The sequence below is a fragment of the Channa argus genome, chromosome 8, assembly GCF_033026475.1.
Source record: "Channa argus isolate prfri chromosome 8, Channa argus male v1.0, whole genome shotgun sequence".
Classification (NCBI taxonomy): domain Eukaryota; kingdom Metazoa; phylum Chordata; class Actinopteri; order Anabantiformes; family Channidae; genus Channa; species Channa argus.
The window spans coordinates 24,190,486-24,203,750 of record NC_090204.1 but is presented as its reverse complement, the minus strand read 5'-3'; the positions used below and the strand labels follow the sequence as shown (position 1 = coordinate 24,203,750).

Sequence of the window (13,265 nt, the reverse complement as noted above, 5' to 3'; positions counted from 1 at the left end):
AGTGTGCAGGCTGGACATATTGTGGACTCCTGCTCTCTCCCGAGGAAAAGAAAACCGTTGAGGAAAGGCAGTCTGTGGATGGGGAAGAACAGACAGTGATCAGCTGATTTGTGAACAGTTGACGTAATCAACATTTGGATACTGGGGGGAACACTGAGGGCATCTTGCCATAGTTCCTGTCTGAGTGACACCAAACGGGTTAACAGACAGTACTGCATTAATCTTCCATTAAAAGACATGTCAAACAATCGTCCCCTGGCAGTACGTGTGGACACAAGGCTAAGGAGGACTCCATATATTGGACTGCTAGTGCAGCAGTGCTGAAATACAGCATCAATGACACGTCAAGGTTTCGCACATTTGCAGCTAATAGGGTTTCAGTGATTCAGGAGACCTCAACAGTCTCACCAATATGTACCAGAGCAGGAGCTGATTGCTTTGGTCCAAGGAAGAACAACTGCAAAAAGATGTGGTGTCATATTTACATGTCTGGCTGCCCGAGCTGTCCACATAGAGGTGGCAGCATCACTGGACACGGACTCGTTTATTAATGCTCTTCGATACTTCATTACAAAAAGAGGTCAAGGTTTTGGAAATACGTTCAGACAATGGAACAAACTTATTTTGGACTGAGCGAGAGCTCAAAAGGTCTCTAAAACAATGGAACATGTCAAAAATAGAAAATATGCTGATCCAGCATGGCATCAAGTGGATGTTTAATCTGTTCCATTAGGAAAATACTCATTGAAAGATCAACGTTTGGATGAAGAGGGTCTGCAGACATTACTCTGTGAAGTGGAAGCCGTCAAAAAACTTTGGAACTACAACTTCCAATGATCCAAATGACTTGGAGGCATCGACACCAAATCACATTTTTCTCTTAAAAACCGAACCATCTCTGCCTCCGGGAATTTTCCTGAAAGATGATCTTTATGCCCATCGTACATGGAGACAAGTCCAGAATATGGCAGACTTCTTTTGGAAACTTTGGACTAAGGAATATCTGCCAGAGCCCAGAAATGGGCACAAGACAACCAAAATTTGATCCTAGAACCATAGATTGGTCATGTTTATAGTTTATTGCATGATTTGTTTTTGTGTTTTTTAAGTAATTCACTAATTGTTTCTGATATTGGAGAACAATATGGGCCCAGATATTTATAAGCCAAACAGTGTGTCCTCTATTTTTGTTTATATTGTGGATTGTAGGTTAGGTCTTTTAAGAAGCATATGTATAATTCTATTTGATGTCGTTAGTGACGTCAGACAACTGCCTTTAAACTTTACCTTTTAAGTTTTTTTAAGCAGTTGGCGTAGAAACAAAGTATATAGAAAGTTGCTGAAAGTTAGATTCTCAGTCATCAAGGTTTGGTTATCTGAAGGTTGACTCATGTCAACTGGACTTCTGTCTTTTCCTTGGTTAGTAACGTTACGTACTTATCCAAGCAGCTTCTTCAGTCTGAATAAAAGTGGCTTGTGAACCCAGTTATTTCCTCCAGAGTAGCCTTTGTTCCACCCTGGCCTGAATAAGCTGGTTAGGGTGGGAGGTGGGAACAGGGTGGAGTCATCAAGATTACATCCCCAACTCCCTGAACCCCTAAGATGGAGATAGTTAGGTGGATGTGTGAAGTGGTCTTGAACTTCCTGGGGATGGATGGAAAAATGGGAGACAGGTTGAGCCTGAGGCCTCCTCTTCTGCTGAGAGAAGGATTCTCCATGAGAACATAAACAGCGTCATATATTACTCTCTCATACCATCTGTCTTCTCCGTCCAAAATGTGGACATTGTCATCTTCAAATGAGTGTCCTTTGTCCTTCAGGTGTAGGTTGCTTCTCCGGTGCTGGGCCATCTTCTTGTGTAGAGGCTGTTTGGTTTCTCCATTGTAGAGCTCTGAACACTCCTCACTGCACTGGACTGCATACGCTATGTTTGGTCTTTCGAGTGGATGAGTCTTCGTCTCAGAGTGTTGGTGGGTCTCCAGGTTGCCGTGGCATGGACGAGCTTTTCTGCATCGGAAAGGTTGAGATTGGAACTGGGAGTTTAGCAATGTTTTTGAGGTGGACAAAAGATGATTTACACAGGTTACTGAATGTTAGCTGAGGGTCCAGGCTCACACCAAGGTTGGGGACTGTAGATGAGAGAGGAATGTCCTGCGTTTAGGAGAGATGACAGATGTCAGGTGCCAACCAGGTTTCAGGTGTTTTTCTTTTTAAGAAGCGGCTTGGTGACTGCAGTTTTGAGTGCAGATGAAAGTTCGGCCTTATTTTTGTGATAAAAAGGTTCATGGCAGCAAACGTGTACTGTAGAATTACTCCGTCATCGGCTGAGCTGAGAAACGTGGAATTCAATAAATGTTCAGTCTTCTTCATACAACGGCTCTCTTGTGTGGATGATTGTTGGACCACCGGATGGGAGTACGACTGCCTCTACACCCATACGTGGAGTGATGTAGTTTTTATTTACATGCGTTATGGGCTCTAGCGTCTCGGGTTTAGCAGCTTCATGATAGGAGCAAAAAGCTTTTGGCCTCTTTTGGACTTTACATACTTCTGTTTACTGTAAACATTTGCTTCAATTCATGTAAAATGACAAAGTCAAGAGCTGACTTCCTGTTTCTTCGCCAACAGAAGCTCACAGTAGGTCAACCTCTATAGAAAGAATTTATTATGATTGTATAAGACAAGAGAAGCACAAAAATAAATGAACTAGAAAAGAATGAAATACTTGTACAATACAAATCTTCGAACAAAGTGAATATATTTTATCCATCTGTGCTGTAGGGTTGGTTCGCAGTTTTAATAAAATTCTACATTCACACGTGTTTTGGTTTGATTCAAAAAGCAAATGAAAGCAGTCTGTAGATATCAGTGCAGTCAGAACTTTGTTTAGATTTGAAGAAGCAGCGGTGGAGTCGAACTGAGGCCGAGAGCAGGCGGCATGTTTCCTCCCAGATGTTCTCACATCGTTTTCTCTGCGCTCACACTGGTCTGAGTGGCGGTGGTGCACGTGGGGACGCTGTACTTGGTGAGGACAGATTTAAACTGTACTAGCGTGCCGTCCGTTCGAACCCCCGTTGGGTCAAAGTGCGTCCGACTCACCCTGAAGCCGGCCTCCGTCAGGTACTGCAGGAACTTGTTTAACCTATACAGAGAAATAATGAGGTTTGGTGTTTTGTATTTCTGGGATTTGAAGCCCAGAGGGAAAGAGGATGAGGGTCACTCACTTGGGCATGTTCATGCCTCGGATGCTGTGGCGGTGGATGCTGTAGTAGAAAGGTGGATGTTCCAGAGGTGCATCGGACTTCAACTTCTTTACTACATTCCCAGACTCCTCTCCGGTCTTTCTCTTCCCTGCAGAAAAACAACAATTAGACCTGAACAGAAAACTACACTGGGAGGGATTTGTGTCAAACGTGGTACATTGTTTGAACTAAGCTCACGTTGTTTTGACCATAGAACTTTATTTTAAAACCTAGTGGAGAGTTTCTAAAGACACTAAATATAGCAGAAGAGAGCTGGGATTGGATCTGTTCTATAATGGTGCAGCCTTTAACATCAGATGTCAGGAGTCCTGGCATCTTGTGGCTTCAGTGTGGGAACAAGCAGATAGACAGTAGGTCGAACTGTCTGTGTGGGGGATTTGGTTTTTTTGGAGCATAAAAAGGAGGAAATCTAAGTTTAACAACACATTTTGGCTATACTGCCCCCCAGAGGGCGAAATGAGAGCTACAGTATTTACAGCAGATGTGGATGAAGGGAGTTGTAGGCTTTACCAGCTTCCTCGTCCTCACATAGTATTTTGTGTAATTTACAGAGTTAAAAACCTGTGGACACACGCTTCATGTAAAGAAAGAAAAGCCGAAATAGGGCAAATGTAATCTCACCAGGAACTATAAGAATATTACGAGTATGTACAATGTGCCTTCATAGAGTGTTGTTTTTTATGTGATGTGGATTCTAGTTTGTATCACAGTATCATCACAATTTACAAATATCAGTGTGGAATCTGATAGAAACTGGCACTAAATCTTATCTAAATCCATAAGGTTTATAAAACAATGTGACTGACCAGACTGATCAGCAGGACCCGACTCCTCTCCGCTCTGTAAGGTCTTAATGACAACTCCACACTCCACTGTGCAGAAAACACAAAGTTCTGTGAACAAGTTTGTGCGACAAAACATCACAATAGACGATTAGCGGGAAATCAGACATTTACCCTGGTTGGTGAGAGCCGACGACCCGTGGACTAAAGACTTGAGGGTGGTGCACTCAGACTCGCAGATCAGAGTTTTGACGAGAGGCTGAATGTCGTCCATGCTGTGTTGCACCGCGGCTGACAGCATCCTCCTCAGGAAGCCCGTGTTAAAGAGAGGACCGGACCTAAACACAGCACAGGGACCTCTATGTACATGACATCTGACGAGCTCAGACCACATCAACAATAACGTAGGATTTATTCGCGGTGACGTGTGTCTGTAGATGTTTTACCACAACGGTCCCAGCTGCACTGCCGTCTTTCCAGGCAGACTCCCATGACAGTTACAGGGCAGCGTGTCTGGAAGAAACACAGGAAAGAACGGGATTTAGTTTTCTGTCGTTAGCTTCCTGCGCTCATCTTCAGTTTAAATAAAGCAGGTTGAGCAACAGATACTACAGCAAGCGTCAAGACTTTGCCAATAATAGATAGATAACTTTATTTTTCTTGAAATAACAAAAGTGCCCATTTTTACGACATTTCATTGCATTGGCTCAACAATAATAAACTGTCTGTATGTGGCGGGAAATTAACAGACAAATAATAGAATATCTGTGCAAAATCTCTGCTTACACAGCAAGAGTCGATATATTGCAAAGTCCAAGATGTTTAGTAGAAACTAATGACTTGAATACTATCTTGGTGCAAGTCTATTATTAAACTATTCCTTGTAGACAACATATATATATAAAGTTAAATATCCATTCCAATCAGGAGCTGCTGCAGCCGCAGACACCGTCTAACACTCTAATGTAGGTTATGATTAAAATTACGTGTTAAAATTGCGACTGCAAAAAAAACTAAGGTCGCAGCAATGTGCAGGATTTAACAAGTGATCGGTGCATTTTAGGTGAGTACTCGTACATTCATAGTGAGCCTGGTAGGAAAACAATTTGAAATAAAAATGTTGTGCATTATCATTGCATGAGCCAACCAAGGGTTTCCTCAGTTTAGGTTTTTGTTTTATGTAGTGTGTATTGTGAACTGTACTGTAATATGTGTTGTGTTATGTTTCTGCGTACTGATGATGTCATTAGTGACATCATACAGCTTAGATAGTTTGCCTTTGTAGTTTATCTTTTAAGTTTGCGGAAAGAAGCTACTGAAGGGAGCCGACGTGACACGATGGGATTACTGTACTTAAACCGTCATCGGCTAAGTGGAGAAGCAAGTACAATAAATGTTTAATGTTCGTCAAACAACGATCTTTGGAGGGAAAGTTTTGCTGGAGTGTCAGATTCGAGTAAGACCACCTCTACAATCATGATCTCATATGTTGTTATGGCCGAAATAATTTAAAGGAGGAGTTAGATGAATTTTTATTACATTTATCATTTGGCAGATGTTTTTATCACGTCATCTTATCACACACACACACACACACACACACACACACACACACACACACACACACACACACACACACACACACACCTCGGCTGCACTCACCATCCACCATGTTTCCTAGTTTGAGGAAGACTCTCTCCTCACACCACTGACAGTGGACCAGTTTTCGTAACTTCTTGGCCGACTCATCAGCCTGCGTGGGACCTCTGAGGACTCTCACCACCACCAGGACGAAATGCTCCAGTGCCACTGCCAGCAGCACCTCGATGCCTTTGTTACAACGAGCAGCCGCTCTGGACCGAACACAAACACGCAGCCAGGAATCAGGATTTAATTGTCATGGGAATTTCCACATCTGACAGGACACACACACACACGTTTCGAAGTTCTACCTGGCGACGGTGGCAACGACCATGCGCGCAGCCAGCTCTTTGTAGTACTCTGTTCGTACGATGTGGCAGCCGTAGTGACGCAGGGTGACGTTGGGAGACTTGGCGTACAAGGAGCCGGTGTCTGTGGACGTCACGGAGATGATGCCCAGGTTACGGACGTTTCTGAAGGCGGCGTCCAGGTAGTTCACCGCTGTACCAAATGGATCCAAGTGGCTGAAGGATTCAAAAGATAAAGTGCCAGATTCAATTAAAAAGATGTGTGTTTTATGATACAGAATGCAAAACCTCTCAAGCATAAGCAAATATGGTGCAAACGATAGAAATATAGCATTAAGACAGAAATCTGTCAGTGGGGCAAATACTAAACAATTTCTTGACTCTTAAAAGAATTAAAAATAAAGGATGAAGCTGCCCAAAGATAAAAAATTCAGTTCATTGGTTGAAACAGTAAATAGAGTTTCAGAAACTCATGTTACATTTGAGCCACAGTCACAGCCTCAGCAGGTCATATCGTTATTAGGAAAATGTTAAATAATGTAAAAATATGCTTATTTCATAGTTAGTTAACCTAATTTCTGTTACACTAATCAGACTCAGGCAGCTACTACTGTGGCATTTCCTAAGTGCTTAAAGGATCATTCTGCTGTGGTGTGAATAGATATTTTTTTGAAAAACAGTATTGAGGCCCAAACCAGCCATTATACAGTAAAGACTAAATCATTGTTCTGAAAATGAATTAAATCTTTCACGTGTTAGAAAGAGTTATAATAATAAAGCTCTCAGAATAATCGGATTACAACACTAACATGTAATCAAAGGGACGAAGGTGCATGATGACGTTGGCGTCCATCTTGGCGACCTCCACTGTAGCAACTCCATCGCCGTCGCCGTCGCCGTCGCTGCTGCTGCTGCTCCCCTCAGGCGCCCGGGAGCCCCGTGGGCTTCCTTCCACCCTGATGCGGTTGAGCTCGCAGTTCTCCTTGATCATTTTGATGCATGTGTCGCTGATGTCTGTTATGGTCACTTTCACTGCATTACGAAGGTGCTTTGCCCACTGGAGGCCCATTATCCCTTAGAGGAAACACAGAGGTGGAGATTTGTGTTCTACAGTGGACTGAACTGAAGCACGATGTACATTTAGGCTTTCAACTAGCGTTGGGGTGGGGTCTCTGTTCTCTTTGACGTGACATTAAATCCCACTAATTAAGCATATGCACACAAAGTTAGCAAGCAGCTCATGAGCTATGAAAAATAAAATTAGATAGAGCTTAGATATAAAGACGTTTACAGTTTTCAGGACCCCCTGGACCTCTTGTAATGTGAACACTGCATTTCTCATAAACCATCTCACACTTGTCTGGTAAAAAATGCCCAATCACGTAATCACTAAATTACCTGATTTGATCCCCTAAAGAAATCATACATCAACAATTTTTGAGCTGCGACATCACATTACAGCTGGATACTTTGCATAAAGAGTTTGAAAACTAGTGAACGACACAAAAATCCTCAGAAATCATAGGAAATTTTGAAAATTGATCAGAAGCGAACAGACTGGGTAAAGGAATCAATCGCATTTGTTTAAGCAGCATGCTAACATCCTCCTGATAGGATTCATTTCAGGCTACACTCATAGTTTTTCCCTTCATTTAAAAAAAAATGCCGTCTTACAAATAAGCCGTCGTTTCACATACATGAAAGTCCAGTGCTGCTTTGTTATCACAGTAAATCTCTACAGCCTCACCTGTGGCTCCAAAAGCATCCAGACACTCGAGTGGGCTTCGCTCTTCAGCCAGAACAGCAAGTGAACAGAACACCAGCTGCCTAAGACAGAAACACACTGTGTAGATGCAGGTTTGTACTCAGAGCAAACACCTGGAAACAGGTGTGTGAGAACTCATGTCCTGTCCGTGCCCACCTGTTGGTCTTCATCTTGCGGTTGAAGTAGGTGTCGCTCTTCTGCGGGGTGGTGTGATTCGGGAGGAGCTGGACGTTCGTTCCAAGTTCTTTCATGATTTCATAGGCCTGACCGGATGGAGCTGCGGACACATTAGTCCATATTACTGGTCTATCTTATAACTATAAAGACGTATGTTTTGTTAATCTAACAATAGAAATTAAAAAAACGTATCAAAAACATTTGATGATTGATTAAGTCATTATTAGCATAAATAAAAATTCACTGCACACAGCTGCTGTTTTTTTTTGTGTGAATTACAAATAAGCCAGTTTAGCCTTAAGGTAACTAAGCTGGACATTTGTCCACCCTTTTCTAGTAGATGGGGTCTCTTAGCTTACTTCACACCCTAAAACACACTGCAATGAGCTAAAATTAAAATAACGTTTTTTTTTGGAATTTGTTGACTAAAGTTAAAAATCTTTGAATTTATTGAATCATGTATTCATTTTTGGAAACTTCAGTCAACGCTCCGTTCAAATCCCCTTTCCCTCAATGATGGCTGGGATAAGCTCCAACCCCCAAGACACTAAAGATGATAAGCAATTCCAGATAATAAATGAAAGGTTGGATGAATGACCACTTATCTAGAAACTGTGACCACAACCAGTTACACCATGTCACCAAGTAAGTTTGACCAACATGCAGCTTTTAAAACCAGTGAAACCCATGTTTATCAAATACTAGCATGCCAGTGATAAAAAGCTCCAGACAACGTCTAGTCAGTGTGAAATGATGTGAGGGACACATCATTCACCTGGCTCTTCAAATGGCACATCTGAGGTAACGGAGTAGCTGGCCTCAGTCTCTCCTTTGTTGACGTGGCGCTTCAGGTGACTGATCATGTCGGTCTTTCGGGCGATGGTGACAGAACACACCACACAATGGTAGTGAGCAACGTGTCTCCCCGACACCTGGAAGGTGTTCATGCAAAACAAAACATGAAATATACTCAATTTATCTCTAAAAGAAGGAAACAAAGGAGCTTCAGCTACAGTTTTTATGACAGTAACACTTTATTTTACAGGTCGTGGGAACTGACTCAGGCCTCTATGTGAGCTCATGTTTATGTGATACTAATTATCAGCAGGGTCATTCACTGCATCACAAACTGCAATCTCTTCCTAATCTGTAGTAAGATTTTGAGAATTCCTATTAAATGTTTCATGCAGTCTTAACAATGATTTAAAAATAAACTGAATTTGAACTGAAAATTTTTATTGGTATTTCATTCTCTTCATCTCTATTATCTTTCCTGTCCAGCTCTTCTCTTACAAGCGTGGAAATAAAAGCAAAAATGCCTCAAAACATACCACAACAATAAATGAAGTATATGCATTAATCAGTTTTAACTCAACATTTCCTTTCAATTAGCACCAAACAGTCAAGTAAATTAGTAAGAAACAGTAGGAGCCGCAGCGTAAAGTGAGACAGCAGCGTGAATTTATCCTGCAGACTGAGAGACAAAAGAAACTGCAAGGTGCTCGATAAGAACTCTGTCTGTAGTGAGTCTGTATGAAGCCACAGGGTTGAGACTAAACGTGATCTGTGTCGGACACCTCACCTGATCTCCACTGAGACTGGGCTTCAGGTTTCTGCAGGGCAGGTGGCAGATACACATCCTCTGACCTGTTTAACATCATGGGTCAAAGATCAGCAGTTAATGTGTTTCAATCAGGATTTGATGATTTCCTGTCATACAAACTTTCTATAGCTTTACACATCTGGAACATATTTTAACTGGGTATACTTTTCCAGATGTTCCAGAGATGTGCTGGTCTTATGTGTGCACTCTCTGTAAGTCTTATCCATAGCATTACAGTATATACATTTACTCTAAAGTCTATAAAAATAGCACAAATACTAAAAAACACTCAAAGTTAACGTTTTGAAGCTGCTTATTTTCTCGGTCAACTAACAGCTAAAAGTCAAAGTAATACAAGCTGCAACCAATGGTGGAAAGTAACTGAGTACATGTTAAGGGTGCGGCGACACGTCAACCTCATTAATTACTTTAGGTGTTTTGATCCCGTTAATTTGTTTACTGCACAGACTGTAGCTTAACTGTAGTGCAGACAGGAGGTTCTGTTATGGAGCCAGTCCTCACTGATATAATCACGGTGCTGGACAGACAAATAGAGAAAACTGTTTGAAACAGTTTATAACATGCAGTTTCCAGCTAAATAAAAAATGCTAATATCAGATTCTACTCTAGCTGCTATAACCATTTGTCATGCTGCTGCAGTCGTAGGTACAGAAACAGGTTAAAGTTGGAAGAAAGTGGGTTATTTCTCTTAAAGCAAATGTCAGCATTGGACTGCTGTAGCCTAAAAGCTGAATAGACTAAAGATCAAGATATAATTATTACTATGAAGTGATCTAGAAATTGGCTGATAATGTGAAAATGAATTTTAACAAAGATATTTTAGATAAAATTAAGTGTTCCCTGTATTCTACTGTATATACAGTAAATTTCAATCACAGTAAGTCATTCAGAAGGTTTAAATTATGCCCTGCAGTGCTTTGTCAGCATAAATGCTTTTGGATACACACTGTATATTCCACTTTTCAATCTTTGAACTTGATACCGTTCCTTTGAGCTGCTTAATGAGTGAATTTCCCTGCTGTGGGATCAATACCTTATATTTATCATGTTGCTATAGTCATGATGAAAAGCTGGTCCAAGTCCTCAGGTGCAGCTTTCATGAGGTTTATAGGCAGGTATCATTTGATGATACCATAGATGCCTTTAACGCAAGGGAGTCCAGACGCTTACAATTTTAAATGAAAGCTACCAGAGACTTTGGATAAGATTCATGTGCTACATTGTAGTTTTATGATGTCTAGTTAGCAGGTTCTGCTTCTATAAGGCTCATTGTTACCAAATACAAGTACAAAGTACAAAGTATTCACTGGCCATTGCAGCATTTCCATTTATGTAAGCAAACAATATTTGATGTCAGTGGGACTGACTTTGAGATGAACCTGCTGCAACTTTTGTAATCTGTTGTTCTCTTATATTGGACTGTTTCTTTGGACATAGCATCTTTGTATTGATATTGTGGGAGCTGGCAGCACAAAACCTGAACAGGAACTCTGGTTTTACTTATGTCATTTCATTTAATTGTTCTTTATGTTATTAGAATGTGTGTTTGTTCGTGTGTTGCTGTGTTTAACCAACAGTTAAACCTTTCTACACTGCAGGTACAGTAACTTAATTTTTTTTTTCTTTTTTTAAAATCGCACTTTTTTTCCACCACCGCCTGCAACAATCTGAAAGGATTAAAAGCAAGATTTTATGAAGCTATCACCAATAACTGTTTGATAGTTTGAATGGATACAATATACTGCTAAGAAAACATGCCGCTTCTATCAAGATTGAGCAACTTCCGGCAACATGTTTAAGATCTGATGCAGAGAACGAACGCTGACGAGTGATGATGTCCTACCTTCAAACTCCACATAAACTTTCCAGTGGAGGTTCTGCAGGTGTCGTCTCAGTTTGTAGCTGTAGCAGGCTTTAAACTTCTCCTCTGGACACAGAGGACACGATTTACGTCCTGCTGAGGAGTAACAACGCAAAAATCACTGAGTTATTCTATTATTAATTCAGTTCCTGATTCAGTTTCTATATTAATTAGTGGACATTTGTGTATTTTTAAAAGTCAGAAATTGTACCAATTGTAATGCTGTTTCCTAAAGCCAATTCTTTTTTGTCTTTAAAATGCAAAGACATCGTTTTTGCTGTCAGCTAAAATAATATAAAGAGCAGCAAAAAGTGTTAACTCAGACACATAGAATGAATAGGTTTTTTTTTTTACAATTCCAAGGAAAATTTCCAATTCTCCTTCTTTGTCAGAAAATTAGAACCAAAAATGAAGAGAAGAACAATGAACATGTTACGAACTGAACTTACCACCGTTGAGGTCGACGAGCATCTCGAGGCCCTCCACTTTAGTCTGGATGGAGATGTGTCTCTCTGTTTGCAGGAAAAGGGAAAACTTACTACATTGTCAGAAAATGTGTTCTGTAAACCTGCATCCTGTTGATATTCCTCCATAAGAAGCATTAGGTCGTTTAAACTCAGGTTTGCAGCGGTTATTCAATTACCAGTAGTTGTGGTGGAGGGTTTAGCATCATTATCTGCAGCAGCTTCAGTCTTCACAGCCTGTTCTGCATCCTGGTCACCAGCTTCACCACCTGCAGACGCAAGAAGGAAAGAAAACCATTCTGACAGCTGCAGGTTTTACAACGAGTCCAGTGAGATTCGTGCATGAAGAAGCCTGTGTTTCATTAATACAATTCTGAGAAATATCCATCACAAGTGTCTTGTTCTGTTTGACCATAAGGCTAAAACCAAAAGATGTCCAGTTTACAGGTCAACTGAGGTTATATTTGCTTTCGATATTTAATATTTATTAAAACATACAGGTAATAGTTAAGGAGTAAATGACACACATCAGATACTAGCAGACATTTAAAACCACAGTTGTAAGAAGTGTTCAATACCGCAACATAAAGACATGAACTATCTGACTCATATGAGTTTGACTGTTTTAGCTGATTAATTACAATTACAATTTTTACTTAATTTCAAACTTCATCTGCAGCAAATGTAGTTTTAACTGTTAAATGACGAAATAAAACGTCCCAAATTAAGTTCACATCACATCTAGTCCCGGACGGTTTCCTGCCCCAGTGAGGAGACGCTGGCACCGTGTTGTGCTGTGGGCAGCGGCTCCGTGGACGTGTAACCGTTAGAAAACGGGACAGTTCGGAGAGTCCAAACCGAGCGGCCCTGATGTGCAGCTCCGTGAGGAGACCGCGAAATGCTAAAGTGTGCTTCAACATGAACGCAACGCTCTGTCAAAGAGTCTACGAATCCGTTTCCACTAATGTAGGTAATTGGTAACGACCGCAGCTGAGCTACCATTAGCACTAGCCCTTTTGTCGCCGTTGTTGTTGACTATTTAGGTCCTACGACGGAGCTCCATGGTGAGGCCCTTGTTTAGTTCAGCAGTTACGAACTCGAAATCTTCGTGAATTCACCGCACAGCGCCGACAACCACTGAACGGCAGTTTTTGCTGCACTTTACGGCCCTGAAATCACACAAAAAAATCGACAAACTGCTGCACTTTACATACGTTTAATATTAACGTCCTCCTGGTGTAGCTGAGTAGCATCCGCCTCCTTGAGCTCCGCCATTACGAACTACAACGACACACGCAGGAAGCGATTGGTCGTTACTACGTTACGTAGCGTGCGTAGTCTTTATACGTAAACTATTGGTGAATATTGGTGACGTTTGGT

At 41.2% G+C, this 13,265-nt stretch overlaps 1 protein-coding gene across 2 annotated transcripts; it reads right to left on the bottom strand.

Annotated features, from left to right (window-relative positions):
- Positions 1 to 2,648: 2,648 nt before the first annotated feature.
- trmt1l (tRNA methyltransferase 1-like) lies at positions 2,649 to 13,227 on the bottom strand. 2 transcript variants are annotated; one of them, XM_067513949.1, is made up of 16 exons: positions 13,100 to 13,227; positions 12,065 to 12,154; positions 11,871 to 11,933; positions 11,404 to 11,517; positions 9,519 to 9,583; positions 8,712 to 8,868; positions 7,916 to 8,036; positions 7,742 to 7,821; positions 6,804 to 7,068; positions 5,998 to 6,210; positions 5,708 to 5,898; positions 4,492 to 4,558; positions 4,220 to 4,383; positions 4,070 to 4,135; positions 3,225 to 3,351; positions 2,649 to 3,142 (listed from the first exon to the last, which is right to left on the bottom strand). In XM_067513949.1, exons 1-16 carry the CDS (start codon positions 13,158 to 13,160, stop codon positions 2,959 to 2,961), a joined length of 2,028 nt encoding a protein of 675 aa, XP_067370050.1. In that variant the 5' UTR covers positions 13,161 to 13,227; the 3' UTR covers positions 2,649 to 2,958. The 2 variants fall into 2 exon arrangements, with proteins under 2 accessions (XP_067370050.1, XP_067370051.1); XM_067513950.1 differs by having other exon boundaries at positions 11,404 to 11,514.
- Positions 13,228 to 13,265: the final 38 nt, after the last annotated feature.